The 20585-nt window shown below is 35.4% G+C and overlaps 1 protein-coding gene across 1 annotated transcript in view; it reads left to right on the top strand.

The window, feature by feature from the left end:
- Positions 1-20585, top strand: part of GPC5 (glypican 5) — a 762590-nt gene that overhangs the window by 694605 nt on the left and 47400 nt on the right. Inside the window, exon 7 of the mRNA XM_059144298.1 lies at positions 3835-3991. Coding sequence (XP_059000281.1) covers positions 3835-3991 — 157 coding nt within the window. The remainder of the gene's footprint in view (positions 1-3834; positions 3992-20585) is intronic.

Raw genomic sequence — 20585 nt, 5'->3', positions numbered from 1 at the left:
TTCCTATTCTTAGATATTCATTTACAAAGGTAATTGGAATACCCTTATGTTTGCTGATGGCAAAACTAAATATCTTGGGGAAGTATTTCTTGGCATAATCCTTCAGTGTTAATTTTTTATTAAACAACTTTTTAGATGCTTCCAGGAGCCCACAAATGAGATTAACTTCTTTTTAAGATTAAAAGGAAAAATAAGTTAGGAAGATCACAATATGAAACCTTTAGTCTGTTTTTCTTTTCCTAATTTTCACATTACTTCCTTTATATTAATTTTGCCTTACTGCATATTCATGAAGACTGACTGAAATAAGAACTACATATTGAGTACTTTTTAAGAACTAAGGCTATGTCTTCTCCTTGATGTGAATTATAGCCTTCAAAATATATATGTGTTGTATAATATGTACCCAATTCATATCATTGAATAAATAAGTAAATTCATCCACCAGTCAATAAGCATGAATCCAAAAACTGTTCTAGAATATCATAGCCTCTGAAGAAACTAGAGTAAAAGTGAAGGCACTTTACTAAGTTAGATCTAAAGGATATGGAAGACAGTAATTTATAAATTATTTTCAAATTTCAAATGAATCAAAACTTATTTCTTTAACATCTGTAATATAGAAATCCCTTTAGTTCATGATTGGGAGTATAAAAATGATTAAATCAGGGTCTCATCTTTTGGAGATTAACCCTTAATCAGGAAGGCATGGCATATGCTCAGGAAACTTAATTAAGTGCCCATGAATGGGACACATAGATGTATGTAAAAGATCCAAGAAATAGGTATGGAGTGGGAGAAGAGTTATTTGAGTTTGAACTTGAGGGTTAGGTATAATATGATGAGTTGAAATAGAGGAAAGAGGGATTCTATGTGGAGGGAAAATAAGAGTTGGAAGTGAGAAGAGTATAAAACAAGCACATACAAAATTGAAGACCTACAAATTCACACAATTTCCCTATGGAAAGCAAACTGACCACAGTGGGGCAAGACTTGGGTATCAGGGGACTATAGACATGTTAATGATATTAATTATGTTATTTATATAGACCTAATTAACAGAAACAAAAACAAAATTTTGCAGCAAAAATTTGAACTTCATTTTCTAGACCTCATATCCAAATGTATGTCAGTAGGTGTTGAGTGAAGGGAGGAGGTAATTTGCTCATGTAAATTTGGAAAATGTGAGGCAATGCTCAACTCTTCAACAGGATGGCTTGCTGTGAGGTTTCTCAGGAGCCTCCAGTTTGTGGATATCAAGAAGGGACCGCCGTAGGAATTTCACAGATATTTTACTCTAGGATCACTTTCTGTGATTTGTCCATCTGTAGTCCTAGTTCTCCTCTGGACACATGTTGGGAATGGACAGTTTTTGACAGTTAAGGATAACAGGGAGCATTGAGGAAATGAAGGGTTGTGGTGAAAGCACTGATATGGGGAATATAATATGGTGGTGGTAGGTGGAGAGACCGATGTCCCCTGCAACAAAGGGTTGAGAAGCTGTAATGATACATGGAGAGTGGAGATGAAAGTTTATTTTAAGATACAAAGCAGTAGAGTACATTTTTAGATCCAATCACTGCTTAGAGATGAAGTATTATAGCAGAAGCTGGAGATAAGACTTGGGTGTGATTTGTGTCCAGGTGAGAGTACAGTCTGTTAGGACGGGTTCCCAGAAAGAGACTACAAAGAAAGAACAGAGGTTTCCACTCTTCATGGAAACATTTATCTTTATTTTCTTGGAAGTGTGAGGACAAAGATGATCAAGGTAAGACGGAATAAGAATAGTTTAGTCCAAAAAAGTGGGATTTGAGTAAGGATCTTGCTGTGAGAAGCTGGTTTTTGTTGTTTAGAAATGTATTGGGGATTTTTGCAAGATAAATTTTATAATAATTGTGAGAATGATAATGAACATTTGTGGAAGTGTGATGATTGAGAAGTAAGGAAATGAATATTCTAAGGCAGAACTTTCATGAAGAGGACACAGACACTGACCCTATTAGAGGAAGACAGGATTATTGGGAACCCGGAAGTATGGGTCAGATGGAATTTTGAATACTTTTGATGAGTTGATATAAGAAATGATGATTACATCACATGTTCATGGGCTTGAAAAACAGTGAGAGGTACTATAAAAAGCCAGAGAAAATGAAAAGTAAAAAAAAAGGTAAAATCTGATAGCTTGTTTCCCAGGGGTATGGTCTTTTCAGTGAGGTGGTGTCTTATGGAATATTAAACTCTTGTTTGGAGGAATATGCTAGAAAATCAAGGGAGACCTCTTTTTAAATGCGATACCTAGTAACACATTTAGGAAATGACAGTAAATAGAAATAAGTTCTGACCAGAATTTTAAAATTATTGTCCAATTGTTTCACCATTTCATTTTTGTTAGAAAATTAATCTTGAAGAATTGTAATATTTTGGGGGCACTGGGTGGCTCAGTTGGTTCAGCATCTGTCTTTCGCTCAGGTTAGGATATCCAGATCCTGGGATCGAGCCCCACACCAGGCTCCCTGCTGAGTGAACAGTCTGCTTCTCTCTCTCCTTCTGCCCCTCTCCCCACGTGTGTTCTCTCTCTTAAATTAAAAAAAATAATAAAATAAAATCTTTAAATTTTTTAAATTAAAAAAAGAATTTAATATTTCACTATTTTTGACATAATGTTAGTTTTTATTTTGAAAGCTTATAAATTGTCAAAGTCCGGTTGCTTTGATATAACTGTTCTTTAAATGCTAAACATGTTCATCTTAGATGTCCTGAGGATATTTCAACCTATGTTTTTCAATTTGAAATATTAACCTTGGGCTGTGCGTTTCATTATTATCTGCTAAATAATATTACTGTCTAGAAAATCTCTTAGAAGTAACAATCCTGATATTTCATAAAGCACCCTGAAAATTTAAATGTCCATTACATATTTGGCAGGGGTACATTTCATTCATAATATAGCAGAACCTTCTAGTGCTCATGCTCGGTCATGTGTTCTCCAAAACTGCCTTATAGGGGTATATGTCATCTATTGAATAATTTTACTCAGATTTAGCTTAAAGTAAAGTATTCTATTATTCATAACATCACCTTCTTGAAAAGGGGTTCAGGCATTTCCAATATTATTCAAAAATATTACCAGCGCTCTTGTGCTGTAGGGGAAAATGACTATTCCATCTATTTTGCTCATATAAGTAAATGAAATGCTTGAGAGCCAAGAACCAAGAAGTTGGTTAAATTTCATAAGTGATTTGTAGAAATGGAAGTAGGATCTATGTCTTTTGCTCTTAGGTTCAATTCTGTGCCATAGGCAGTGGACAATGCATTTGATCCAAAAAAGTTTAAAGCTATAAATGTAAATGCCCAAAATTCTGCATTCTTTTAATGGAAACTTTTCCTGAAGAATTTTACTCTGTTTTGAGAAATTTTGGATTCTTGGTTTACAACACAGCACAACAGTATCAGCCAATATACTGCGAAGGGAGTTGTGTTGTACTGACGTTTGATTTACCGTGCTTAAAATGTTAATTCAGAGCAAAAGGAGTCTCCAGGCAAACTCTCCAGGAGCAAGAAGACTGGTTTATTTGCTTTCCAAAACCTCAGCCCAAGCTTGATCACTGATTTCATATGCAGATTGTAGATCTTCATAGCTGTAAGAACTTGCCCATTATTTACAATTATTTTGGTAGTTTTAATTTTTATTACAGACTTGATTTGGCCAGGTGTTCTCATCAAAATAGTAGATCCACATCAGAAAATGATTCTAATTCCCACATATATTTCTGAGTAGCTTTCTTCGGTGATTTGAGTTTGCTGTTAATACGTGTTTTTGGTATCCATGTTTAGCTGTTACAGGGTAGGTCACCCAAACCCGACAAGTGGCAGCATCAGACCGGCAGTGGCGGTGGCATGGTTGAACAGGTCAGCGGGGACTGTGATGATGAAGATGGTTGTGGGGGATCAGGAAGTGGAGAAGTCAAGAGGACCCTAAAAATCACAGACTGTAAGTGTGTGGTTCCATCACCACTTCTAAAGAATGAATTTTGAAGTCTAATTTTGAGGATAATTATTAGTATGAATGCAAATGAATAAAGACAGTGAATTCAAAAGCATGCAAAAGGAATTTGGAAATGACAGTGAACCCATTTTTAGTTATTCAGGACCTGTATTCATGGGAGTGTCATTTATTTTTAACTAATGGCTTTTAATGGAAATAGCGGGTTTTGTTTGTTTGTTTGTTTGTTTTTGTTTTTGTTTTCTGTGAAAGATTTGTGAATGACCAGTTCTGAGAATTGAAGTTCTTAAAGTCAGATAATTCTCAGGGCTTGAAATAACGACCTGGGTGACTATTAAGTGTCTATTGGTAAATAATGTGGAATCAGGAGGGTAAACTCTTCTAAATAATCAAACTCTGCAACTTCATTATATTTCATCATTCTATAAGAAATAATCTTACTAGGTTTTCATCATAGTTGAATTACAAAGAAACTGGTTAAATGTAGGGCTATTTATAATGAAAAAGTACTTGGATATAACCTTATGAATTTGTTCTTCTCCAAAACTCTCACCAATCATTCACCTCGTTCCAATGGTCTGGGTTTGAAACCCATTTCCAGTATTGCTGGACTGGTCACCCCCACGAAAGTGGAACTTCCAAATGACAACAACAAGAAGTCACCAGATGAGTTTGGCTTTCTTTTCTTCATTTTAAAAAATGAAGAATGTTGGCTCTTCCTTGTTACATACATGCAGATAATCAGATGGGCAAGATAACCGAAGCGGTTACCTGAGAAAGCAGTGTGCAAGTTCATGGGTCCAAGGGAGCTACCTTTCAGCTCTTCATTTATCTGAGGTCATACCAAAGGTGATCACTTTATAAAGTAATTTGGTGGACCTGTGCAGCCCTATCTGGAGGCTGGTCAGATAGTCTCCCTGTAAATCACAAAGGGCTGCTTTGGAACTATTAGACATGTCCTTTCATGACTTTGGTGGGAGAAGAATTAATTTACTTTTCACTTCTTGTAGTAAATTTAGAACACTACACATGCTTCAAACATCAATACTCCATTCTTCCTAGGATCCTGTTTTATAAGGCAAATATATTGGTTAAAGGAATGGAAGCCTCAGAGGTGCAAAATCCAAAGGGCAATTAATATAAAGAAATATGTTTTCCTGTTAGACACGGAAAGTAAATAGATGGAGTTTAGTGGAGCACAGCAATGGAACGAAGGACCACAAAAATTTCTTGATATATTAGGAAATTGCTTTCCTAGTGAAAATTAAATATCTTCTACTTGTGTAGGAGCAGGTAAGGATATGTGCTTTTGTTATTGGTATTAATATAGTTTATCAGATTGATTCTTCTCTTTTCTATATTTTGTTGTTTAGACCAAACAATGAAAAGGGAAGAAATAGAAAAAGCAAATAAAAGTGTTTTCTAGAAAAAAAATTCTTATTAAGAGTTAATATGTCCTCCATTGTATTTTAGAATATTGATACTTACCTATTAGGTTAATATTAGTTAATCTTTCTTTTTTTCTTTTTTTTTTTTTTGAGTATTTTTGTGTCTTGTAGTTTCATTGTCATTTGAATATTAGGGTTTTAAAGAATAAACATTATTATAAAAAGTCTAGGTTGAAATTTCATCTATAAATTATGTGTGTGTGTAAGTATAGAATTAGCATTTTTATAGGGATTTTTTCATTCTTGGAGTTATTTATAAGCTCAAGAACTCCTTATGTATTAATAGATAACTCTTGTTTTGTTTCGTAAGAGAAGTAGAGACAGTAGAGGATATTTAACTACTAATAATTTTCACACAAAACCATACTTGTCAAGGTGGCACGAATGCATTTTTACTTCAAAATCCTGTTTTCAGTTATTACTGATGGGGACAGGTGTGGTACGAGCAACTATCCATCAGAATTGGAGAGATTTAAGAGATAGATGGTTTTCAGCAACTCCAGGCAAACATTAAAAAAAATCCACGTCTGCTGTAAGTGGGCTGCTTCTCATGTTTCTCAGAGTTTATAGCTGTTGCCTTTCAATTTTTAATAAGTGGTTAGGAAACCACTGTGGATAGTAGGCTGAAATAAACAGGGACAGAGAAAGTAGCAAAGCAGAGGTCACATTTTTATTTTTATAAAACACTATCATATTTTCCTTGTGTTTGACTCATTTGATATATTGCTAAAGCAAGCTAAGACATAGTTTTGGGTGGTCTTAATGACTTAAAACTCATGTGCTCTAGCAAGTTAACCTGGTGTCATTTGTATAAGGGACTTGAAATGCACTATTATTTCTTCTGTACATTGATATGATTCCTTATTAAAAAAATTGTAAGTAGAATACATTTCATTTGTCACCTCAAAAATGTCTCATTAAAAATAGTTACACATACATGTATGTATGTATATATGAATATATATATATATATATGGAATGATACTAATATTGTGTTATGCAAATTTTATTTTCCTCCATTTATGAGAATTTTCAAAGTTGATGAATATTTTACTAATTATCACTTGACCTGATATTCTGTCTGCCTTTGTTTGTGTTGATTTCAGAAAAAAGTGCAAAGTTTTATCATCAAAATATTTATATACTTTTTAGGTATGACTTAGTTTTCATCACCGAGGGTATCAAATAATTTAACAAATGTTTAGCTCTTAAAACTGATGGCTGTCAGTTTTCAAATGATAGCTGATGTGTTTCTTATAAAAAGCAGCCACGTATACTGTGCAGTGTTTACTCTTGGGAAACTGAAAACACTTCCTTATTTCAGTAAGATGATTTAAAAATCCCAATCTTCTAGAAACTTTTTTTTTTATTGCATTGAATTTGGCTCATTTGTGTAGGTGTGATTATTTCACTAGTAACCTGGAATTACAGGATATAAATGGCTTTGAATCTTCATTTTGCCTCACCTCTGACACTCACCCTCCTTTCAAGGTTGCTAATTGATCGCAGGTTCTTGACGCCAGTGGAGAAAAAGAAGTTCTGTTCTTTTAGTCAGGCAGAGCAAACCTACTGACACTATCATCAATACTTTTTCAACTACTTGACTATTCTTCTAATATCCCCAAATTCTGATAGTTTCAAATGAAAAACAACCCAGAATACCACTAAAACACAGCTGTCAAAAAACCATTTCATGTATAGTTTTAGAATAATAGCACTGCTTGCAATTCTCATGTAATAATATAATTTGAGTTTCCATTTTCAAAAACAAAGACTATGCAACCTGTGACCAAATTCATGTTGATACAGTGGTTTACTCTGGTAACTCAGACAAAATGAATTTGACCACAAGTTGATTCAGATACAATACATTCAGGAATAGTAGGGTGATTTTTAGTCTTCCGATGGCCTGAGATAACTTCTATTGTCGTAGTCACCATTGCTCCTATAACATTATATCGTGTGTTTAGCAGTATTGTGTGTTTGTGTGTGTGTGTGTGTGTGTGTGTGTTTAGCAGTCTTAAAGATAATTTTAACTGAGTAGCTGTGACAACAAAGATTGCTAAATGTGTATTCAGATGTCTTTTGTCCTGTGGTGCTATCAGAATGCCTCCGCAGAAGGTTCATTGTGTGGCTCCTTCAGGACGGCCAGCTGTTAGTTTCTTATTTCATGAGTGTCTCTTCCTCTTCTCTTTTGTGGGTTTTCATTGTCAATCCAAATGCTAAGAATTTGAAGAATCCAGGACTCAGTTCTCAAACCGTTTGTCATCTCTGTTCTCAATGATTCCATGTTCCACAAATTGCCAACCACGGCCTAAGAAGAGTAGGGGTGTGTTACCAGCCATTGACAGTACCCTCCAGTTTATGAAGCTTTCCCCTCTGTATTATCTCAGGAGGTAAGCTTATGAATACTAGAAGTATTCAACATAATGGAGATTAATTTGGAAGCAGAAGAGTAATACACTGAAATATAAAGTTACTAGATCTGGAAAGAAATTTCGGTTCACCTTCTGTTGCCAAAAGTAAATAGTTTGTATTGGCTTTGGACTTGTCACTTAGTAATTAACCTTAGAGCAACTTCTAACAAATGCATCTACAGCATGGTACTAACAGTGACCTTGGAAGAGAATACTGTATTCCATGTGCATGGTAAAATGAAAATAATATGTTGTTAACCACTGAAGACTAAAGGTTGCTGATTTATTTAGTAATGCAGGATTATAGAGTGAGTGAAAATTGTTGGCTTCCTCAAACTTATTTTCACCGTAAATCACCTTTATTTCAAAATCTCGGGCATAGAGGTCAGGGAGAATTAAAAAAAAAAATTACAAGTGGCATTTTTCTTAGAAAATGCAATCTTTATTTTTCTTTCCAGAATTACTAACACTATGTAATTATTCATTTTGTAGAAATTATTTTATATTATCTGCTGATGATTTTTCTTTCCAATATAAAATGTGTCAAACAGATAATGCAAGCATGTATGTGTCTACATTAATAATAGTTCCAAAGGGGGCACATGGATGGCTCAGTCAGTTAAGTGTCCAACTCATGATTTCTGCACAGGTCATGATCTCAGGTTCATGGGAATCGAGCCCCGCATGGGACTCCATGCTCAGCACAAAGTCAACTTAATATTCTGCTTGAGATTCTGCTTGAGATTCCTTCTGCCCCCTCCCCTTCTATTTTTCTCCCAAATAAATAAATGATCTTTAAAATAAGTACTTCCAAAAGAATAATAGTTCCAAATAAGCATATTAAAAGTATGTATATTCTTTCTAACATTAATGTGTCACCAAATTCAGTTAAAATAAAATGTACTTGGTTTATTTTGCAAAGTGAGATAAATAGCCCTTTAATAAATTATCCTCCACCTAAGAAAGTTTACTGAAAATAACTAAAGAGCTTATGTGTTTACTTTATTCTGTGATGCTAAAAATTAATCTTCTTTATAAGGTTACTTAGATTCAAATGTTTGTGACACAGTGAAAATAATCTTGAAAAATGACTGCACACTCTAATGTATATTTTACAGTGCTTAATACTGAAGGATCATGATAACTTCATAAAAAAAATTTACAAAGAAACCCTTCCTGATTCTGTCCAATGTTCAAAATTATAAACACTTTGAAATTGTCACCTACTACAGTTTCTACACTGCTGATGAAAATTATACTAAAAAGAAATGAAATAGGTATCTAAGATAAATATATTTTAATTAAACGGTGATCACTACGAATATTATTCTGATTATACACTTTCATTTTGGCTTCTAAATAAATTGGGCCTCATCCTCGCTGCTTGCTATTTTGTTAACAAGATTTGGTAATGGAATCTGGATACCTAATGAATCATTTAAAATCATCGTTCATTCTCTTGAAAAGTTATATATTGCCTTCATGGATCTAAATAATAGAATTGAAGTAAGAGGCTCATCCTTGAATACCCATGGAATGATTTCCATTGCTTTAGCTTAGACACAGAACTGATGTTAAACCGCTGAGGGGAAAAGGGAAGACTTATTAATTACAGCTTGTGAAGCCTCCTAGCGCGCATCCCAGATCAACCCTATCCTGCAAATCTTGTAACCAAATCTCTGCCGTGCCAGAGGACATGATACAAAGAAGTTGTGGTCTCTTTGAACTAGCACAATGCGGAATATGACTGTGTGACCAATAGAGAAAGTACAGAATGAGCATTTAAGAAAATAATCCTGGATACATTTTACCATGGCTTACCTAATTAATATAAAGAACAGAGCATGTGACCTGAGCCCAGAAATTTTATATGATACAGGGATTCTGAAGGGTGTTCAGTACTTACATGCTTCTACTTGATGCTGTTCCTGCTTGTCTAAGGACCATTCCTTCTCTAAGGAACAACAATGCATGCCTTGTTTATTACATACCTTATTTATTAGTATCTCTAAGTCTCTATTAAAGTAGCATGAACTCTTACAATATACCATCTACATTTCTATATTAGCATACCAAGGCAGCATCATACATGGAGGCATTAGGGACTATAACAATTAGACGTAAAATGGCTTATTCTATGTGGTTTTTGGTTATCAGCCTGTCTTATTACTTTTAGCCATGGGTTTACTTCCTACACCAAAGGAGAACCACCTCTGTCTTTTCTCAGGGTCTGAAGCCTTCCATTTTGGAACAGTGCCTCTGGTTTATCAGCAGAAATGTTGCAATTTTAACTCTACCAGTTTGTGACGAGCACTGAAGAAATATCTTGTACAATCCCCTGAATCATGTTAAATTCCAACGGAGATAAATCAACGTTTTATGTGAACTAAGAGAAAGGAGAGAGACTATCTAAATGGGGCAATCAAAAAATACTGCATAGAGGAGACAGGAAAAGAGCTATCTGAAAAAAGAAATTGATGGCGATGTTTATGAGAAAATGGCATTTGGGAGGTTGGATGCATGATTTAGTTTCGGCTCTTGACAACAGGGAGGAAGATGGTATCTTCTTTTTTTTTTTGTTTTTTTTTGTTTTTAATTTTTTATTTTTTATAAACATATATTTTTATCCCCAGGGGTACAGGTCTGTGAATCACCAGGTTTACACACTTCATAGCACTCACCAAATCACATACCCTCCCCAATGTCCATAATCCCACCCCCTTCTCCCAAACCCCCTCCCCCCGGCAACCCTCAGTTTGTTTTGTGAGATTAAGAGTCACTTATGGTTTGTCTCCCTCCCAATCCCATCTTGTTTCATTTATTCTTCTTCTACCCACTTAAGCCTCCATGTTGCATCACCACTTCCTCATATCAGGGAGATCATATGATAGTTGTCTTTCTCTGCTTGACTTATTTCGCTAAGCATGATACGCTCTAGTTCCATCCATGTTGTCGCAAATGGCAAGATTTCATTTCTTTTGATGGCTGCATAGTATTCCATTGTGTATATATACCACATCTTCTTGATCCATTCATCTGTTGATGGACATCTAGGTTCTTTCCATAGTTTGGCTATTGTGGACATTGCTGCTATAAACATTCGGGTGCATGTGCCCCTTTGGATCACTACATTTGTATCTTTAGGGTAAATACCCAATAGTGCAATTGCTGGGTCATAGGGCAGTTCTATTTTCAACATTTTGAGGAACCTCCATGCTGTTTTCCAGAGTGGCTGCACCAGCTTGCATTCCCACCAACAGTGTAGGAGGGTTCCCCTTTCTCCGCATCCTCGCCAGCATCTGTCATTTCCTGACTTGTTGATTTTAGCCATTCTGACTGGTGTGAGGTGATATCTCATTGTGGTTTTGATTTGTATTTCCCTGATGCCGAGTGATATGGAGCACTTTTTCATGTGTCTGTTCGCCATCTGGATGTCTTCTTTGCAGAAATGTCTGTTCATGTCTTCTGCCCATTTCTTGATTGGATTATTTGTTCTTTGGGTGTTGAGTTTGCTAAGTTCTTTATAGATTCTGGACACTAGTCCTTTATCTGATATGTCGTTTGCAAATATCTTCTCCCATTCTGTCAGTTGTCTTTTGATTTTGTTAACTGTTTCCTTTGCTGTGCAAAAGCTTTTGATCTTGATGAAATCCCAGTAGTTCATTTTTTCCCTTGCTACCCTTGCCTTTTGCGTTGTTCCTAGGAAGATGTTGCTGCGGCAGAGGTCGAAGAGGTTGCTGCCCGTGTTCTCCTCAAGGATTTTGATGGATTCCTTTCGTACATTGAGGTCCTTCATCCATTTTGAGTCTATTTTTGTGTGTGGTGTAAGGAAATGGTCCAATTTCATTTTTCTGCATGTGGCTGTCCAATTTTCCCAGCACCATTTATTGAAAAGGCTGTCTTTTTTCCATTGGACATTCTTTCCTGCTTTGTCGAAGATTAGTTGACCATAGATTTGAGGGTCTATTTCTGGGCTCTCTATTCTGTTCCATTGATCTATGTGTCTGTTTTTGTGCCAGTACCATGCTGTCTTGATGATGACAGCTTTGTAATAGAGCTTGAAGTCCGGAATTGTGATGCCACCAATGTTGGCTTTCTTTTTCAATATCCCTTTGGCTATTCGAGGTCTTTTCTGGTTCCATATAAATTTTAGAATTATTTGTTCCATTTCTTTGAAAAAGATGGATGGTACTTTGATAGGAATTGCATTAAATGTGTATATTGCTTTAGGTAGCATAGACATTTTCACAATATTTATTCTTCCAATCCAGGAGCATGGAACATTTTTCCATTTCTTTGTGTCTTCCTCAATTTCTTTCATGAGTACTTTATAGTTTTCTGAGTATAGATTCTGTGTCTCTTTGGTTAGGTTTATTCCTAGGTATCTTATGGTTTTGGATGCAATTGTAAATGGGATTGACTCCTTAATATCTCTTTCTTCTGTCTTGCTGTTGGTGTAGAGAAATGCAACTGATTTCTGTGCATTGATTTTATATCCTGACACTTTACTGAATTCCTGTATAAGTTCTAGCAGTTTTGGAGTGGAGTCTTTTGGGTTTTCCACATATAGTATCATATCATCTGCGAAGAGTGATAATTTGACTTCTTCTTTGCCGATTTGGATGCCTTTAATTTCCTTTTGTTGTCTGATTGCTGAGGCTAGGACCTCTAGTACGATGTTGAATAGCAGTGGTGATAATGGACATCCCTGCCGTGTTCCTGACCTTAGCGGAAAAGCTTTCAGTTTTTCTCCATTGAGAATGATATTTGCGGTGGGTTTTTCATAGATGGCTTTGATGATATTGAGGTATGTGCCCTCTATCCCTACACTTTGAAGAGTTTTGATCAGGAAGGGATGTTGTACTTTGTCAAATGCTTTTTCAGCATCTATTGAGAGTATCATATGGTTCTTGTTCTTTCTTTTATTGATGTGTTGTATCACATTGACTGATTTGCGGATGTTGAACCAACCTTGCAGCCCTGGAATAAATCCCACTTGGTCGTGGTGAATAATCTTTTTAATGTACTGTTGAATCCTATTGGCTAGTATTTTGTTGAGTATTTTCGCATCTGTGTTCATCAAGGATATCAGTCTATAGCTCTCTTTTTTGGTGGGATCCTTGTCTGGTTTTGGGATCAAGGTGATGCTGGCCTCATAAAATGAGTTTGGAAGTTTTCCTTCCATTTCTATTTTTTGGAACAGTTTCAGGAGAATAGGAATTAGTTCTTCTTTAAATGTTTGGTAGAATTCCCCCGGGAAGCCGTCTGGCCCTGGGCTTTTGTTTGTTTGGAGATTTTTAATGACTGTTTCAATCTCCTTACTGGTTATGGGTCTGTTCAGGCTTTCTATTTCTTCCTGGTTCAGTTGTGGTAGTTTATATGTTTCTAGGAATGCATCCATTTCTTCCAGATTGTCAAATTTATTGCCGTAGAGTTGCTCATAGTATGTTCTTATAATAGTTTGTATTTCTTTGGTGTTAGTTGTGATCTCTCCTCTTTCATTCATGATTTTATTTATTTGGGTCCTTTCTCTTTTCTTTTTGATAAGTCGGGCCAGGGGTTTATCAATTTTATTAATTCTTTCAAAGAACCAGCTCCTAGTTTCGTTGATTTGTTCTATTGTTTTTTTGGTTTCTATTTCATTGATTTCTGCTCTGATCTTTATGATTTCTCTTCTCCTGCTGGGCTTAGGGTTTCTTTCTTGTTCTTTCTCCAGCTCCTTTAGGTGTAGGGTTAGGTTGTGTACCTGAGACCTTTCTTGTTTCTTGAGAAAGGCTTGTACCGCTATATATTTTCCTCTCAGGACTGCCTTTGTTGTGTCCCACAGATTTTGAACCGTTGTATTTTCATTCTCATTTGTTTCCATGATTTTTTTCAATTCTTCTTTAATTTCCCGGTTGACCCATTCATTCTTTAGAAGGATACTGTTTAGTCTCCATGTATTTGGGTTCTTTCCAAACTTCCTTTTGTGGTTGAGTTCTAGCTTTAGAGCATTGTGGTCTGAAAATATGCAGGGAATGATCCCAATCTTTTGATACCGGTTGAGTCCTGATTTAGGACCGAGGATGTGATCTATTCTGGAGAATGTTCCATGTGCACTAGAGAAGAATGTGTATTCTGTTGCTTTGGGATGAAATATTCTGAATATATCTGTGATGTCCATCTGGTCCAGTGTGTCCTTTAAGGCCTTTATTTCCTTGCTGATCTTTTGCTTGGATGACCTGTCCATTTCAGTGAGGGGAGTGTTAAAGTCCCCTACTATTATTGTATTGTTGTTGATGTGTTTCTTTGATTTTGTTATTAATTGGTTTATATAGTTGGCTGCTCCCACGTTGGGGGCATAGATATTTAAAATTGTTAAATCTTCTTGTTGGACAGACCCTTTGAGTATGATATAGTGTCCTTCCTCATCTCTTATTACAGTCTTTGGCTTAAAATCTAATTGATCTGATATAAGGATTGCCACTCCTGCTTTCTTCTGATGTCCATTAGCATGGTAAATTCTTTTCCACCCCCTCACTTTAAATCTGGAGGTGTCTTCGGGCTTAAAATGTGTTTCTTGGAGGCAACATATAGATGGGTTTTGTTTTTTTATCCATTCTGATACCCTGTGTCTTTTGACAGGGGCATTTAGCCCATTCACATTCAGGGTAACTATTGAGAGATATGAATTTAGTGCCATTGTATTGCCTGTAAGGTGACTGTTACTGTATATGGTCTCTGTTCCTTTCTGATCTACCACTTGTAGGCTCTCTCTTTGCTTAGAGGACCCCTTTCAATATTTCCTGTAGAGCTGGTTTGGTATTTGCAAATTCTTTCAGTTGTTGTTTGTCCTGGAAGCTTTTAATCTCTCCTTCTATTTTCAATGATAGCCTAGCTGGATATAGTATTCTTGGCTGCATGTTTTTCTCGTTTAGTGCTCTGAAAATATCATGCCAGTTCTTTCTGGCCTGCCAGGTCTCTGTGGATAAGTCAGCTGCCAATCTAATATTTTTACCATTGTATGTTACAGACTTCTTTTCCCGGGCTGCTTTCAGGTATCTTCTGAAGAGCATGTGTGGTGAACAAGGATTGGGGGTTTGTGAGGAGAAGGGAAATAAGGAGCATGCTCGGGAGGAATGACATTTTTCAAATGGCTTGAAAAAATTGTTGGAAGTGGAAAAATGTGGATTGAAAATGTTACAGTAGATTCTGAATTCAAGAGTAAATACTTTGTATTTAATTTGCTGGGCAAAGAGGAATGATGACAGGTTTTTCTGTGTGGTCATTTATTATAAAGATTTTATTTATTTCAGAGAGAGCACACAAATGGGGGGGGGGGAAGGCCAGAGGGAGAGGGAGACCAGCAAACTCCCCACTGAGCATGCAGCCTGATGCGGGGCTTGATCCCAGGATCCTGAGATCATGACCTGAGCCAAAGGCAGACACTTAACCCACTGAGCTACCCAGGCGTCTTGAGTGTACAGTTACTTTTACTAGTAAAACAGTGAACTGATTAAAAAATAAAGTGTAAACAAAGTGTGTATTATGCAAGTAATTTGCGACTTAGCTTACACAGGAAATTGTTCTATGCCTAAACTTCCTTAAGATGAGGATAATGCTAGTACTCTGCAAGAAACATCCCTGTGAAAATTAAATTACCTAATCCATATAGAGCATTACAAGAGTCACCAATCCATCCCCGCCCACCTAAACAAAAGAGTTGTTGAGTAAAATATGTCCAAAGATCTTCTTAAATGTTTCCATGAACAGCAAGAAAGAAAAGAATATTCCATACAACCCAATGAAGTCATAACCATAATATAGAGATAACTGTAGATATATAGATGTAGAAGAAAATCTGTAATTTTACACATATACTCATACATGCACAGTTTAAGGAAAATAATAAAATGAATTTGTTCTACCAGTCTAATAGTTAGAATATCTCCATATCTTTGTGTTCCTCTTTCTGAACACATTCCACTCTGAGAGTTTACCATGATCATAAATTATGTAAAAATCATTGCCTTTTCCTCTTTTTAGAGTTGTAAGCATCAAGGTATGCATTCAGAAACAATATATTGCTGGGTTTTGCACTTTATACAAATGGAATCATGTAGTTTTTGTTGTTATGTGGTGAGCTTCTTTCTCTTAAATGTTACAGTTTTGAAGTTTATCCATATTGATGGGTTTCAATGTATCCATTTAGTTTGCCAAGGTATAGTATTCTAAGTTATGGATACATACACCCATTTGTTTATTCTATAGTTTGTGGATATTGGAGTTGATTTCAGTGTTTGGATATTGTGAATTTTATTCCTATAAACCATCTTGAACACCTCTCTCCATACACATGTACAAGAGCCTCTGCAGTATATACCTGGAAGTATCGTGACAATGTCTCAAAGCAAAGCATGCATATGTTAAGCGTTACTAGGAAATGTCACACTGCTTTACAGGGTGATTGTGTCAAATTTATATTCTTACTGGCAATAAATCAGAGTTCATTATTATTTATTGATCCCCATTTTTACAAACACTTTTTTCCCCTATTTTTACTACTTTGTATATTGGTCCACAGAATGGAAGTAGAACAGTATGTTATCCTATATTAATGTCTATCACCATGATAATTCATTGAATTGTACTTTTTATCATAGGTATATAAAATTCCTTATATACTTACTCATCTGAAATTTCTTGTCTATTGTTTTCCTATTCTTTAGTGTTCTTTATCTTCGTTCCCAGGTACTCTCAGGACAAAGGTCAACTTCAGTGATCTAATTATCTATTTTAATTATGATCTTCAGGAAAGGCAGGATAGGTTCTTGAGTATTTCTTTTTATTTAATTTGTACCCTCCCTGTCTTTCTCAGAAGGTGACCAACTATTTTTAAGAACATTGCAAAATCAGATTTAAAAACATTTGTGATTCTGATTGAAGTCCAGATTGCCCCACATTTTGCCAACTGGCCCTTCTCTGATTTGGCTCTTGAGTTCTTTTGACGTGATCCTTAAAGTCTTTGCCAGTTTCACTGTATGGTGTAAGAAAATATTCCAAATGTAGTTTATTCATTATCTGTCACAACATGGAATCAGCCATTTTTACATGAACCTTGGTTTGTTTTCATAAGAATCAGTATTTTTAAGTCCACAATCTAGGCACAAGACATGATTCTTTTTGTTTTTTAATGATACTTTTTTTTTATTAAGTTATGTTAGTCACCATACAGTACCTCATTAGTTTTTGATGCTGTGCTCCATGATACATTGTTTGCGTAGAATACCCCGTGCTCCATGCAATCCATGCCCTCCTTAATACCCATCACTAGACTTACCCAGCCTCCCATCCTGCTCCCTTCTAAAACCCTCAGTTTGCTTCCTGTGGAAAGAGCTGAAATGCTCTTCATGAATGAGTGGATAATGAGACATGGCCCATACATACAATGGAATATTACTCAGCCATCAGAAAGAATGAATACCTAACTTTCTCATCAACATGGATGAGATGGGACTGGAGGAGATTATACTGAATGAAATAAGTCAAACAGAGAATTATCATATGGTTTCACTTATTTGTGGAACATAAGGAATAGCATGGAGGACATTAAGAGAAGGAAGGGAAAAATGAAGGTAGGGAAATCGGAGAAGGAAACGAACCATGAAAGACTGTGGGCTCCAGTAAACAAGACAAGAATCTTAAAGACACAGGTGATAATAGGAAAAACAAAAACAAAAACCCTCATACTCATTTGTTTTACTCTGCATTAGATGTATCACATTATCATAAAAATACTAAAACTGCCCCTACTAATTATGATTACTAAACTGAGTTATAATTTTGCCCATTTTATTCATATTCTAATCCCATTTTATGGTTATTATATATATAATATATATATTATACATAATATATATATGAAATATATATATATATTTCAAACAACCCAATACAGAGGTATATAGATTGTTATATTGGTATATACATTGTTATATAGATTGTATATAGAGATATATAGATTGTTATATTGGTATATAGATTGTTATATAGATTGTATATAGAGGTATATAGATTATTCCTTAGCAAGAATATAAAATAGATAAATAGATTAGATAGTGCGATGGATAGATAGACAGAGATATCATTAGGTCACCTACTATATCTGCACACTTAATTTATTCTTCCAGTAATTACATTTGTAATGCTCACTACGAGTTCTTCTGTCAAAGTCTCTCTAATACATTTCTTAAGCAGGACTTCTAAAGACTATTTCACAAATTCTTACTTGGTGATAAGAGTTTCTGACCCTTTTACATGAAAGTCAATTTTTCTAGATAGAACAATGTTGGATTACATTTTCTTTCCTTGCGTTTCTTCAATATGCACTGATTGCTATTCTGAAAAAAAAGCATTGCTGGCAAATATCTTGACAATCTAATTTTCTACCCTTGATAAACCACATATTATATTTTTACCCTCTCAGTGCCCAATGCCTTGTTTTCATTAAGGCACAGTAATTTTGCTAGAATATAGCTTTGTGTTGGTAGTTCTGAGTTGACATTCTCGGTGACATATCTTTTAAATAAGTAATATCAAATATTTGAGCAGATAATTTTAAGTTACAGTTTTAAGTAATTGTTCTGTTCCATTGTTCTGATTTTCTTTTCTTTAAGAAGACCTATTAGACTTTCGTTGAATTGTATTTGCTTATCAGTAGGTTCATTCTTCAATACTTTTGGTCTGTTTTTAAATGTATCTTTCATTTTAAATATCTGCCTTTTTCACTTCCTATTTCCATTAAGGTATTACTAGTGGTGTTCTTCGCTCTTACATTCCTAGATTCTATTTTAAATGATATTTTTCTTTCTTTTTTTCTTTTTTTCAAAATCTCTAACCTCATTTCTGAATTTATGTTCTTTTTTTTTTTTTTTTTAAGATTTATTTGACAGACAGAGATCACAAGTAGGCAGAGAAGCAGGCAGGGAAGGAGAGGAAGGGAAGCAGGCTCCCCGCTGAGCAGAGAGCCCGATGTGGGGCTCGATCCCAGCACCCTATCACGACCTGACCCGAAGGCAGAGGCTTAACCCAATGAGCCACCCAGGTGCCCCCTGGTTTATGTTCTTATTTGGTGTTTTATATTCTTTCCTTAATGTCTTTTAGCTTGTTTTGAAAATGATGTGTTAAATTTTTGGTCTGATTTCTGAGCATGTCCTTCTTGTGTGCTTTCACTGTAGAGATAATAGCAGAATACTATTTTTGTTATAATAACTCTATAGGATTTGACCTTAATCCTTTTCTGATGCTTATCTTTATAGGAATTTAAATTTTCTAAATTTTTTAAAGGAGGCATGTTTCAGGTAGATTTACTAAATTAACCGAGTTCCCAATCCTATTGTTTTCACGCAGTGTTAAAAAAAATATGGTGACTTCTTTTCTGGGAAACTCTGGCTCTGTCCCTTCCCCTACATATACTCATATCCTCTCTTTCCTAACTCTTTATTGATCTTGTCTCAGTAATTCCTGATTCCACTTCCAGCAGTTTCTCTTCTTTGTGGACCCCCAAATAGTAGGAAAGAGTTGCCAGATGATATTGGAGTCAGAGCCTCCAGCTCGGCAGCCTTATATTATCTTTCACTATTAGAGTGGGGAAACCGGCTCCCAATTCTCTGCTGTCTTTCAAACTGATTCCCAGTGCATAACAGTTGGCTATTTTGCATTCTTTTGTTTTCTGGTCTGTAACATGTTGTGTTGCTTCCCACTGCTTTCTTCTGCAGACATGCTGACAGCAATAGGTTTCGTGACTATTGCTAGTATATCCTCATGCATTTGCACGTTGAACTTCATGAGGGTAATTTCATGAGTTGGGTTGTCAAATTGTGTATGATTTTGACTTTGCTCTCTAATTGTTTTGTGTGGATCTAGGAGTTTCCAAAGACAATGCTGCAGCAGTGCTGCAAAGGTATCTTCCCTGAATCTCCCAGATCATTTCGAGTTTTAAAGGAAGTGGTAATGATCTCGTTTATCTTCAATTGTGGACCTTGACATAATACATGCGTGTGCATACAGACATACATAGGTTTTTCACGTATGTGAAAAACAACTGCATTTTTCAAATTTATGTATCACCAGTAGTCTATTTATAATAGCAATTTTTTTTTTTTAAATAAATGCTCTAAGAAAAAGGAGGTTGGAGATTTTGAGTCAGGAGGAAGCCTGTTCAGTTTATCTAAGCTGAGGGGATCTTTCTTGGCTGTGTCTATGTGCATTTTACTGACTGCTGAAGTGGAACATCACTTTTATTATTATTATTATTATTATTATTGGTTATTGCTTTTTTGCAAATTGCCTTTCTTCCTTTTCCTATTTTATTACTAGGTCAATTTGAGGTATCTCATGATTTACCTAATATTTTACCAGTACGAGTCATAAGAAATTGCCTTGCTCTTTCTAGTGTGTATGATTTTAAAATATATGTATATTACCTTTATACACTTAAGGTGCTCAAAGTCTAGAAGGGAGACAGATATGTAAGGAAATAAGCTGAATTGTAAAAATATAAGAAAAAATGGAAAAATATCAGACAAAGAGGGCATGTAATAGAGAGAAAAATAAATTTCACATTTATTTATTTAGCCAGGAATAACATCCTAAAAGTTACATCTGTCCTAATGTCCATTGAGGATCAAAATGGTCAGAGGGGATGAAATTCATTCCAGACAGAGCATTTACAAAAGC

This window comes from Mustela lutreola, chromosome 13 (assembly GCF_030435805.1).
Source record: "Mustela lutreola isolate mMusLut2 chromosome 13, mMusLut2.pri, whole genome shotgun sequence".
Lineage (NCBI taxonomy): Eukaryota > Metazoa > Chordata > Mammalia > Carnivora > Mustelidae > Mustela > Mustela lutreola.
The sequence above is the reverse complement of the archived record's forward strand: the minus strand, read 5'-3'. Positions and strand labels throughout refer to the sequence as shown.